The 13,589-nt window shown below is 41.5% G+C and overlaps 1 protein-coding gene across 1 annotated transcript in view; it reads right to left on the bottom strand.

Moving 5' to 3' along the window:
- RASSF3 (Ras association domain family member 3) overlaps positions 1-13,589 on the bottom strand; it is a 52,246-nt gene that overhangs the window by 32,177 nt on the left and 6,480 nt on the right. The window contains exon 2 of the mRNA XM_053405064.1: positions 10,756-10,865. Coding sequence (XP_053261039.1) covers positions 10,756-10,865 — 110 coding nt within the window. The remainder of the gene's footprint in view (positions 1-10,755; positions 10,866-13,589) is intronic.

Raw genomic sequence — 13,589 nt, 5'->3', positions numbered from 1 at the left:
ATTATTTAGTGGTAAAAAATGCATCCTTCCTTAGCTTCCTTCTTTCCATAGTACAAATCCATAAACCTCTCTACAATAAATTCTATTCTAGTGAACTTTATTTGGTAGTGGAGTGAACTTAAAGGGGGCTTTCCAGCTCCCGCCCCACTCACTAATGGCATGTAAAATAAAATAAAAAGACTTGCAGCAATAAAAACACAACTATAATACTTTGTGGTTTAAATATAGCACCCCAAACGTGGAATCTCAGCATGCCTGCAAGCACCAAGAGAATTCCAGCCTGTTATTGCACTGCAATTGCAATTTGATTCCCAGCATCTGTCTTGAAACAAGCGACTCGACGTGAAGAGGGAGCCATCAGAAAATCAGACCAGAAAGGTCTCTATGAAAGAGGGAAGCTCCATTCTTTTTCCTGTTCAAGCTTACGTGAATGTCAAATAATGTCAGCAAGATTGGCTATTACTGCCCCTGCCCCCCAATTTATAATATTGGAATGTAAAATATGTAATTACAAAAGACTGAGATGTAATGTTTGAAAAAAATATCCACACCAATCCAATGGTGTGGCCATCACCACAGATACCTAAATTGGCTCCTCCCCACCCAACTGTCACCTCAGAGGCAACTGAACGACCATCTTTTCCCAAAGAGAGTGGAGAAGAAGCAGTAACAGAGTTTTTTTAATAAACAAATTGTGTTTTTCATTCTGTGGTGACTTAAAAAAAATATACTGATGTTTATTGTTCTAATAATCTTAAGTAAACAACTTTTAAAATCCACCAGAAAGTGGTATATAAATACTGTGAATAAGTCAATAAACTGAACAGATAAATGAATATGTTAACTGTTGGCTGGTTGGAACACATGGCTCAGATTCCTACTTGACTCCCATAAAAGGATGAGGGGCAGAGAACAAAAAGGCTGAAAAGATAGCCATCAAATGGAAAATCAATACAAGCAAAGAGCATCTTCAAAAGAGAAAGCTTCAAGAGCCAAGTGCGGAAAAAGAATCAGATTGTAATCCTCCTTTCAAGTGCTTATTTTCAGCAAGGATATATGTGTCTGCGTGAGAACCTCAGCAGTCAAAACGAAATACTCTGAAGGTGTTTCTCAGCTCACATTTGTCAACATTAAAAAATTGTCCAGTAGCACCTTAAGTAAAGGACCCCTGACCATTATTAGGTCCAGTCGTGGCCGACTCTGGGGTTGCGGCGCTCATCTCGCTTTACTGGCCGAGGGAGCCGGAGTACAGCTTCCGGGTCATGTGGCCAGCATGACTAAGCTGCTTCTGGCGAACCAGAGCAGTGCAGGGAAACGCCGTTTACCTTTCCGCCGGAGCGGTACCTATTTATCTACTTGCACTTTTTACGTGCTTTCGAACTGCTAGGTTGGCAGGAGTAGGGACCGAGGAACGGGAGCTCACCCCGTTGTGGGGATTCGAATTGCCAACCTTCTGATAGGCAAGTCCTAGGCTCTGTGGTTTAACCCACAGCGCCACCCGCGTCCCTACAGTATCACCTTAGAGACCAACTAAGTTTGTTCTGGGTATAAGCTTTCATGTGCATACACACTTCTTCAGATACCTTTGCCAACATTGTTATCCAGTATTTTCCCCAAACTTGGTCATGGATGCACTCCATTTGAACTGCACATTTGAAGTGTGTTGAACAGCTAAGAAGAAAATGGAAATGTACTGTAAATACACGGCAGATATGCTATACTGGAAACTGAAGCAGCTGGCTAAATACGCCTACAAGTCTTACAACGAATTTACCTTTTCTGATAAAATCAAACATGTCAGTTTCATGCTGCAAGGGGTAACTACTTGGCAAGTGATGAAAAGAAAAAGCAGGCATTTATTAAGGAGCATGGAGCTGGCACAGCAAAAAAAAAAAAGTGGATTTACAGTACTGCCTCTCCACCTTCTGCCGTGTCAGGTGCAAGTGTCAGGGCTGTGGATGTGATGGCTGGAACAAAACAGCTCAATGCTCCTCAGGCACAATATGGTTGTTCTCTTAGGTGGTACTTCTGTGCATGCCTCTGGGAGGAAATACAACTGGTCACACTAGGAAATGTCACAGATCTACTACTATCTTTATAATTTTATATAGCCTCACTGTTTACATTTCACTGTGTGTGTGTGTGCGCGCGCGCGCACGCATATAATACTTGTCAAATGGATAAATTGAGTTCTAGACCACAAATACGTCCACCACAAGAATCCATTCACCCTGAAGGTGCCACAAAACCCATTGCTGCCATTACTGCTACAGACTGACACAACTACTGTACCATTCTGGAATATATTAACTAACAGCCACTCTCTGTGTTTCAACAGGAAACTCTTAGATGTGGAGGCTTTTAATTGTTTTGAGTGCAGATGGTTTGGATCAGACCAAATCAACAAAGCTCAGGGTCAATGCCTGTAGCTTGAGAAGCATGTAAGTTAAGCTTGTTAACACTCTCTTCAGGGCTATCCTTTTCACCCATATTTTACTCCATTAACTATGCAGAGGCTTGTCACAATCACAGCAGGTAGAACACAAACTGTGCACTGCCAAAGCTACTTTGTTTTGAACTTCTGCTTCAGGATCTCTTCTGCTCCTTACCATACAGTTGAAATAACCAAATTTAATGTCCATGGGCCACATTCAGTTACCCTGGGACATGGGTGGCGCTGTGGTCTAAACCACTGAGCCTCTTGGGCTTGCCAGTCAGAAGATTGTCGGTTCAAATCCCTGCAGTGGAGTGAGCTCCCATTGCTCTGTCCCAGCTTCTGCCAACCTAGCAGTTCAAAAGCACACCAGTACAAATAGATAAACAGGTACCGCTGTGACGGGAAGATAAACGGCGTTTCCGTGCGCTCTGGCTTCCGTCACAGTGTCCCGTTGCACCAGAAGTGGTTTAGTCATGCTGGCCACATGACCTGGAACGCTGTCTGTGGACAAACGCTGGCTCCCTCGGCCTGAAAGCAGGATGAGCGCTGCACCCCATAGTCGCCTTTGACTGGACTTAACTGTCCAGGGGTCCTTTTACCTTTTACCTTACCCTGGTGCACTAGTGGAAGCCAGAACAAAAACTCACACTAGTGTAATGGGGCTTCCCCCCTCTTTCTACCCCAATGCCTCACCCAAATATAGCTTTGGAGAACCTCCAGAACAGCAGGGAAGGAGAGGGGAGATGGTTCTATCTGTCAAATGGAAATACTTGCACTGACCAAACAATCTCAGTGTTGGACCAGGTCCTGCGAGAGCAGGGTTCAAATCCCCACTCAGCCATGAAGCTGACTGGGTGACATTGGGCCAGTCACCATCTCTTAGACTAACCTACCTCACAGGGGTGTTGTGAGGATGAAACAGAGAGAACCATGTACACCACCTTGAGATCCTTGGAAGATAAAGGTGGGATATAAATGTAATAAATAATAAAATTAAAATGATGTTGGATTCTACCCTATCTCCTGGTATTCCACCCAATGTCCAAAGTGAGCTTGGCTAGCCTAACAAAGCCTAACCTACGTTTAGAACTAGGTGTAGCTAGTCAGCTAGATGTTGTTGGTTTAGTCTAGGATTGCCACCTGACAGCCCGATACATAATACTGAAATGTGCTCTTAACTTCCAGGGGCAGTGAAAAACCTAGGTCCATACTAAATTTCCTGTGAAGTGGGGAGAGGACTTTTTACTGTCCCTAAAAAAAATTTAGGAGTCTGGATGGAGAACCACCTGGGAGACTTGTGCTACCTTAAGCTCCAACACAGAAGAAAGTCAAGGGGGGGAGCATCTGACATTATACCTATATTTTTGATGAATAACCCCCTGAAAGGCATGTGAAAAGTGACACATCTAGTTGCCTGGAAATTCCCTTAAGCAGCTGCGTCAAATGTTTGACACGCAATATTAAGCCAAGTAAGGGCTCAACTGCCTGAAGCCCTTAACTTTGATTAAAGATCTTGCTTATAGTGGTTTCTGTTGGTTAACAGGGAAGTTGTTGCTACATGCTGGTTTGTGTATTCACCTCCAGAGTTAATTCTACCTCTTATTTAGCTCGGTGTAATTATGACACGGGATGCTGATCCTAAAACTCTTTCAGCAGCTGCCTTACTCAAGAGCTTCTCATAGTTATATCACAAACCAAAGTGCAAGAGAGAAGTCACATACAGAATAATCACGGTGATAACTGCACAAATAACAAAGGAAAGTATTGTCAATGTTGTGTATTTGATGCCTTCAACTATAGGCTTAGAGTAAGACATGCCACACCTTCTGGGTTTTTTTAATCCAGAAAGTGGACATTGACTGCAAAACTAAATGATGAATCACACTGCATAACAGACAATCACAGCACCTGTGGCTCTCTGGCATACGTCCACTGTGTTTCCTCACATATATAGAGAGTTGCCTCACACATTCACACTTTATGGCACAGGAAGGGAACCTGTGCCTCATCATATGTTGTTGGGCTACAATTCTGATCATCACCTGACTACCACATGTGCTGGCTGGGACTGATAGCACAGTTGATTAGAGCATGGTGCTGATAACACCAAGGTTGCAGGTTCAATCCTTGTATGGGACACCTGCATATTCCTGCATTGCAGGTGGCTGAACTTGATGATCCCTCAGGGTCCCTTCCAACTTTTATTATATATACTATACATTCTGAGCAGTACCATACCACTTTAAATATCTGCGTTTCCCCCCAAAGAATCCTGGGAACGGTGGTTTGTTAAGGAGCTGTCGATCTCCTAAAAATTCTCAGCACACAATCTACAGCTTCCAGGAAGCTCTGGGAGAAGCCCTAGCTGTGATATGACACTGCTTTAAATATATAATGCAGATGGGGCCAATGTCAAGAGGACCACAGCTTCCCCAGCCCTACTCTATGTGGCTCAATGCATGTTGCTCACACAGCAAACACATCTATCATACAAACTATGAATAATCTCCAACATGGAACAGCCATACAAAGGTCTGAGGAGATTCTGTCATTGCACCACATTTAAGTTTAGTAATGCAAAGCAGTCTGCAAACGAATAAATTTCCAAAACAAAATATGAGTAGGGCATTTTCACAAAAAGGGCAATTGGAGAAAGAGTGTCACAGGGAGATAATTGCTGGAAGTAGCAGCTATAATGAACATGCCAGATCTAACTATAAAGAGCTGTTGCTAAAAACAGTTCCTTTCTTTTGCCAACCTTTGGGATTTGATAAACCCCAAAACGACAGCCATCTTGTGGTGGGAAACAATCACTGCCTGCAGAAAAGATTTCAGGGACAATGAATCCGTGTATCTGATAGCAACTGGACTGGCCCATAGTCAGACATCTTGTTTTTCAAGGAGTAGGCATTTATTTTAAAATGTGTAATGTACTTCATATAGTAATGTGGTCTAATCATCATTGCTACTTGTATTTAGGTTCCGGTTTTTCAGCATTTGATTTACATGTTTGTTATTAGCCCTCTCACTCCCAAAACTTACCACCACATTTCAGTGCCATTTGCACTCACCTTCCAGAAGTAAGTAGAGTTATCAATTACTGAGAAATTAAACATAATACTGCAGCATGCTTTTGCCATATCCCCCCCCCAGCACCTGCTAAAATCTTTTTTCTTTAGGCAAGGATACCCAGACATGTTATTTTATATGTACATTTGTTTTAAAACAGGTGCAAGGGTTAGGAAATATTTAAATATTAAAGCAGAATACTCAGGAAACAGACCTAGATTATGATGATAATTAAAAAGCATTTCTTTTAAATATCCCAGAAGGGATCAGGGGCCCCTTCAACCATTTCTCCATAAATAATCCTTGATTTAGAATTATTATTATTATTTGATTGATTTAAGTACAAGAATGCATGTACAGTTGTACCTCAGAAGCTGAACAGAATCCGTTCCAGAAGTGCTTTCAACTTTCAAAACATTTGGAAACTAAGGCATGGCTTCTGATTGGCAGCAGGAAGCTCCTGCAGCCAATTGGAAGCTGCAGAACCCACGTTGGACATTTGGGTTCCAAAGAACGTTCACAAACCGGAACACTCACTTTCGGGTTTGTGGCACTCAGGAGCCAAAACGTTCAACTCGCAAGGTGTTCGACTTCTGAGGTACGACTGTAGTATTTACTCAGCAGCAATATTCAGTGGGGCTTACTCTCAGGTAAGTGGACATAGGATTGCAGATTTATCTACATACTGGACGGGACACACGTGGCTGTAGCTAGAGAGATTTTCTATTTATTTTTGAAACGCAGTACAGTAGTTAAGATTCTAGCAAGAACTGCAGACGTGTTAAGGGAAATGCAAGTGCAACACAGAGTGTTGAATTATCAGGAAATGTTCCTTTTGCACAAGCTGCTGTAACCTAACCTATTAGACTCTTTCCATAAAATGCTGACAATGGGATGGGCAGATGCCAACAATTCTTAAGGCTTCAATAGGGCATGGAGAGCCAAGCTCAACTTTCTCCAAATCGTCCAGGCCAGCTGTCAGCAAACCCATCCTTCTGGGTATGGAGAGGAAAGCAAGATCTGCTTTCAGAATGCTGGCTGTCAGCATGAGAGGAAAGCATCCATCTCCAAATTCTGGCCACAATAGATGTTTCACTTAAGAGATGACATTTTTATTACTTATTAAAGCATTTATATCCTGCTTTTCAGTCCAGGGACCCTCATAGCAACTTAAAGATAAAGGTAAAGGGACCCCTGACCATTAGGTCCGGTCGTGGCCGACTCTGGGGTTGCGGCGCTCATCTCGCTTTATTGGCCAAGGGAGCCGGCGTACAGCTTCCAGGTCATGTGGCCAGCATGACTAAGCTGCTTTTGGCGAACTAGAGCAGCACATGGAAACGCCGTTTACCTTCCCGCCGGAGCGGTACCTATTTATCTACTTGTAATTTGACATGCTTTTGAACTGCTAGGTTAGCAGGAGCTGGGACCGAGCAACGGGAGATCACCCCGTCGTGGGGATTCGAACCGCTGACCTTCTGATCAACAAGTCCTAGGCTCTGTGGTTTAACCCACAGCACCACCCGCACCCCTTACTTACTTCTAAATCATCCTAAGCGGTGGGGGAAAGTAGAACTGTATGTCCTTTTGGTTTCAAGAAAGAAGGAATTAAAAAAAAGAGGTTTTCAAAGAGCAACCAAATTTGAGATTGTAAAGTGAAGAAACAAAGTCGTATGAGGAGTATGTTTTGGGGTATGTATGAGGAATATCCAGACCTACTTCAGCACTATCTGTGAGAGCTCACATATGCAGAGTTTTTTTTCCAAGCAAGTCAGCCCTAATACCTTAGGCTCCAAAAATGTATTGTGAAAGAAAAAGGCATCTTCCATATTCCCACTCCCTTTCCTTGTATCTAGTGTGGAATGAATGATCAGCACCTGTTACAGTGGGTCAAAAAAAAAACATTGGCAAACTTTCCCTAACGGGTTCCCAACAGCTGCTAAGCTGACAAGCACAGTATCCAAACAATGACCTCAGCACAGAGCAAAATGTTAATTTCCCACAAATCGTACTTTTCAACAAGCAATATCTATATCTATCATCTATCTATCTATCTATCTATCTATCTATCTATCTATCATCTATCTATCTATCTATCATCTATCATCTATCATCTATCATCTATCTATCTATCTATCATCTATCTATCTATCTATCTATCATCTATCTATCTATCATCTATCTATCTATCTAACTATCTATCTATCTATCTATCTATCTATCTATCTATCATCTATCTATATCTATCTATCATCTATCTATCATCTATCTATCTATCTATCTATCTATCTATCATCTATCTATCATCTATCATCTATCTATCTATCTATCTATCTATCTATCTATCTATCTATCATCATCTATCATCTATCTATCATCTATCTATCTATTTTAAGGTGCTCCTGCTCATTCCATGGGTGAAAATAATCTCCCCTATTTATAATACTTTAAGGTGGATAATGCAAAAACACACGAACATTTCAAATGAGTCAAAATGTGGGTCCCTCGGCACATGTTCAGACTCTGTTCTTACTCTAAAATAGTTCATAGACACCAAAACCTTCTCAAGAAAACAGTTCTTTAGCATAGCTTCAGCACGTAAATCCTTGGAGATTATAAAGGCCCTCCAGTCTGGTGGTTTTCTGCAGGCGTATTCTCCAACATGTCCTTGACACAATAATAGTGCATCAGTTGTGGATTTATACTGGACTGGCCATACATACGCCATTCTATTCTATTAGTTGTTCCATGATGTTTCCCCAATGTTACCTGCATTATTGTGGAACGAAACCTCACTGGAACATTTTTTGTGGTATGAAAGGATTTGGGTTTCAGCAGGAAGCTAGGGGACGTACACCGATTAGAGAAATGAAGCAATTTTCCTACCCCATAACTTTTGCAGGCACAAACAGTACAGAAAACTGGGTGGTGATACCATCATGAGCACAAATAATCAAGAATGCAAAACGAAAAGGCTCTCTGGAGGTGTCCAGAATGGTGTCATCTTGCCTTTCATTGACAGCTGTTTGCTAATGAAATGCCCAGATTGTGTCCATTCTGAGTGTCCTAGGAAATGCATTTTGTACAATGACGCTTGAGGTCTATCCATGATGGATGATCAGGAAGACACACCATTGTTCTTATGCTATGGTAATACCATACTGTCGTACCATCATTGCAGACGGTGTACAGTCACCTGAGTCCATTCTACAGAGGCACAAAAATTGCACCTGCCATGTCAAAACTTCTAACTGACTCTTCTAGGAAACCTGAGCCTTTTTTTAGCAGGGGATGAGCGTGGGTGCCTTTGAAATGTATATTCATGTGAAAGGAGGACTTTAGAAGGGTGGGTTTTGTAAAGGAAGAAGCAGCTGAAGGGGAGAACTATGCAATAAGCTATTTTAAGATGCACCAGGAAATCTTATAATAGCCAGATACATTGTCTATACATACATAGACCATGTACAGAATATTAATATTATACATCTAAGGCCAAAAAAAGATGGATATCTTCATGGAACATATCATTGGTATTCTTCAGTTTCAATTACTCAGTGACACTACATATTTTAGCTGCAGTTTCATGCTAAATGATACATAATAAGAATGCATGACAAAAGTGTAAGAAGCTTTTCTTTTTAAAAAAATGCATTAGTAATTCCTTAGTGGCCAGTGTGGCACGTTTTAAGAAGACATTATTATTTGGTAAGTTAATAAGAAAGGCCTTCCATTCATATGGCACAATTCACCCTAATTATTTGACAGCATTCCAGCTCTGCCCAAAGCCATGCCCATAAGTTTATTCCCAGCTGTTAATGGCTCTATTGAGTGCATACAAGCCAGAGTAGGGACAGAAGAGAGAGACGGCTTTCACCCGCCACAGAACAAGGCCAAACCACATGAAATGTAGCATTTGTGCATTGTGCACAGCTCACACCCTTTAGCATTTTCATGCGGGGGAAACCCCACACGTATTATAAATAAAACCTTTGAATGATGGTAGTGGGAAATTTGGAATGTAAATACAAGCTGAATTTATAATGAATTTTGCCAGCATAGCTCTAGGACTGTGCCATGCTTGTCTGGGGACCAGTCATAGTTCATACAATATTAGAAGTTCATCTGAACATTTTAGCACATTGATTTGCTTGGGTCTGCATAACAAGAAATAAAAACAACGCACACCCCAGCATAAAACTCAGGAGATTTGGGGGCACCTAATGCTGCTCTAGTAACTGAAGGGAAGCAACTATGGCTTTTATGAGTAGCCTGGTTGGGAGATCATTAGAAGATCTGCAATATTATATTTTTAATATATTAGAAAGTTGGCCCAGGTTGGATACAAAATGAAAAAAACTGCACAAAGATGAATGGCTCTTGAGTTGAGTTGAGTTGAGTTGCAGTTGAGACAAGATCTGTTTAAATTTTTTTAAAAAGGATAACATACCCGTTGATTTGGGGAAATACAACTAATCGTGGTTATACAGTGGTTAAATATTTTGAATTTGATATTTGAAAGTGTCTTGTGATTGTTGCAAAAAACAAAACAAAACAAAACACTGACGATTTGTCCTTTGTAAAGGTAAAGGGACCCCTGACCATTAGGTCCAGTCGTGGCCAACTCTGGGGTTGCGGCACTCATCTCGCTTTATTGGCCAAGGAAGCCAGCATACAGCTTCCGGGTCATGTGGCCAGCATGACTAAGCCGCTTCTGGTGAACCAGAGCAGTGCACGGAAACGCCGTTTACCTTCCCGCCGGAGCGGTACCTATTTATCTAATTGCACTTTGACTTGCTTTCGAACTGCTAGGTTGGCAGGAGCTGGGACAGAGCAATGGGAGCTCACCCCGTCACGGGGATTCGAACCACCAACCTTCTGATCAGCAAGTCCTAGGCTCTGTGGTTTAACCCACAGCGCCACCTGTGTCCCTTTGTCCTTTGTAGTTAGGTACAATTAGCAGAGTTTGAAAAATCACAAATGCACCTCTACCCTTCTGCGCTGGAAAATCAAACATGACTGGTAAGGTTCTAGCTTTTTCTTTATCAGCTGGGTCAACTTCTTGACTTCTATCTGTGTTACATTTACCTTAAATGTTTTCTTTAAGGTATTAATGCCTAATTTGTTGACACATGATCCTCTGTATTCACCTAAGAACACAACCTATAAACCGTGGGTCCCTATGACTCCCTTATAGAAGCACTGTTTGATTTGAAGGCAGGTGCCCTTTATGATATGAGAATAAAATTCATTACCTGCCCATCATCAGTGTCATGTCTGGAGCCGCATTCCATCAGTTTTCCATTCTGCGTATAGTCCAGATGTACCAAGTCTTGACAGTGAGAATGGCATGTGTATTTGCAATCTGAAACATAAAAGGCATGACACGATTTAGAAAACAGTGCTGTTCATGTTGCTTTGAATTCATAGAATTGTCAAGATTCCTATCCTGAACAACAGCCTGTGCTCTGATTCTGAAGAGTGAGGGGCAGCCAATTATGTTGGACCAGCAACACTGGACACAGAACAGCCTTAACCAGTCTAGGCCCCAGCATCATAATTAAGCCAGTGCCAAATCCTATTAGATTGGGGACCCTTGACCCAGAAACCCTTGAATTGGGTCTGCATCCTTAGAGTCCACATCCCTTGAAGAACCAGCTCTCTTCATGCTATGGACCCACAGCCTCATGTTGTCTGGTCAGCATAGGTGATAAGTTTGGAGAGAGTAGTCTAAGACGAGGAGGAATTATAGGCTCCAAGTCAGAGACCTGCCCCTTTAAGGCCTTCTGCTCCTCAAGGAAGAGGCATAGAACTGGTTCTGGAGGCATAAAAGTATTTAGTCCAGTCCTAGACTGTGTGGGAACACTTAGCTCACTTGGAGCTTTCTATGGTGCTGAAAGGACCAGTCTACCTTACGCCCCATGGTCCTCTTGCTAAGGTCAGGATAGGACAATAATGCAACCTTATGATTACAGTTTTACAAAATTTTGGGGTCTTGCCAGAGGCTTGTGCCTGTAAATAAATTGTTGTGGGGGGACCCAGATGCCATTCTTGCAGGCAATGTGTCAGTTACCAATATAAGATTTCTTGTGATCTGAAGTTGCTGGGAGGGAATAGGAACAATAAAGGTAAGCTAGAGGCAGCCTTGAAGGTTTCAAGGCATTTTGTAAGGAAAATATCAAGAGGTTTAAGGCATGTACATTTGGCTCAACGGAACTGGGCTGTTTTAAATATTATGGCAAGAAGGATATAGACTAGGCCACAACCAACTGAAACTCCCAGTCATGTGGAAACTGAAAATCATGCTGAGGCTGCCCAACCTGAGGAAAAGAAAAGCCCTTTAGGACAGTGACTTTTTGAAGCAGTAGAAATACACCAGCCTATACATGTGGTCTTCATTGTTGCCTGGGGCAGAGCAAGATCACAAACAGTGTAATGATAGTTGGAGATGGTGAATAACCACTGTAAGGCATCCCATTTATTTTGTACTCATTTATTTTTATCATTTGAGCTGACACGTTTTGGGAAGTCAAATTAGAAAGCTGTGATTTGGTTAAACATTATGCAAAGACAGGGTAGCTAATCACATTAGGAAACTGGTGTTGCTATGGCTGTTTTTATTCTCACCATAATCTCAATCTGAGTATCTTTGAAGTTGTTCACATAAGAGGCTAATAATTTCTTCCTTTTAAAGAGCACTGTGTTTTTTTTTGGGGGGGGAAAGGTCTGTGGGTGCCAGTACAAAATGGCTGCCATGGACGGCAAAAATAGCAAAGCCAGTACTCCTTATGACTGCTGTCATAAAAAACACCCTAGAAACACAACTTTTTTAAAAAAAAAAACCCAACTTGTATAAATCCAATTTATGCTTTGTGTTCAAAGTTTCAGTAGTTGTTTTCCACTGTGTTTACTGGCAACAGTGGACAAAATTTTCTCTCTCAAACAAATTCACACCAGTGATGGAAATCTTAGATACAGGTGGGCCACAAAAATGGCTACAACAGACTGGAGAAGTTCTACCATATGCCTCTGAATCAAATAAGGGCCAAACCACATGTTACATTAAATTCATTGTGTGGTATTGATTGCTACTATTTATTTCCATTTTAAATAGCAAGTGGGGAGCAATCAGGGTTGAACTGGGAGCTACATTAAGAGTCTTTGCAGTCCCAATAACCCCCACCCCATTCTCCGCTGCTGCTTGGCCTGGCAATTGCAGCTGGGCCCTGAGAGTGGGAACAATGCACAGTTAGTGATGCAGGTATTCTTCTACCCCATTCCCATTTGTTAGGAGCTTGAGCAAGTCTACAGTGTTTTTGCCAGGATGAGGAACGGCAGCAAAGTGTATTTGATGAAGCTATAAGAAGGCAGAGAGTGAACAAAATACACATTGCAGGACCTACATTGTATAGGCCTGTACTAGAACCACAGAGACCATTAAGCTGAGAAAAAGATAGCTGTGTGTGAAAGCCTTTAAAGAATTACTCTGCCCACTCCTGGAGTACTTATCAATCTAATACAAAAATTATTTGCTTCTGAAATCAAGCTTTGTCCAGTCTTAATTTCTCATTGTTCTTTTCCTGGTAACATCTGAAAGATGCTGATCTGGAGGATAGCACAGGCTCATGATGGTGTCACTAAAATTTTACCAAATATTTATAAAGGCATTCTGATCAGATTAAAGTTTTCCCTCAGCAATTCAGCTGGTGCTGCACATAACAAATCAGTTCGCTATTTATTTACAGTATTGGCTTGTTTCTAAAAACACATCTGAAAAATACATGAGAAATAGATACAAAACAATATTTTAAGCTTTCCATTTTCAAACGATGAAGGGCTGCATGACAAAACATTACTTTCGATTCTGCCCTAGGGCAGATTAAATTTGTCTTGTTGTTGTTTAATCGTTTAGTCATGTCCGACTCTTCGTGACCCCATGGACCTTATATATATATATATATATATATATATATATATATATACTAGAATCCAAGGAGAACTAGCATAACGCTTGCAGCTGAAAAACATACAAATTACTTGCGTTCATGGTAGTTCCTTATATTCTGCTTGCAGGAACAGTCTGATCCTT

Source organism: Podarcis raffonei, chromosome 10, assembly GCF_027172205.1.
Source record: "Podarcis raffonei isolate rPodRaf1 chromosome 10, rPodRaf1.pri, whole genome shotgun sequence".
Classification (NCBI taxonomy): Eukaryota; Metazoa; Chordata; class Lepidosauria; order Squamata; family Lacertidae; genus Podarcis; species Podarcis raffonei.
This window is presented reverse-complemented; position numbering and strand designations above follow the sequence as displayed.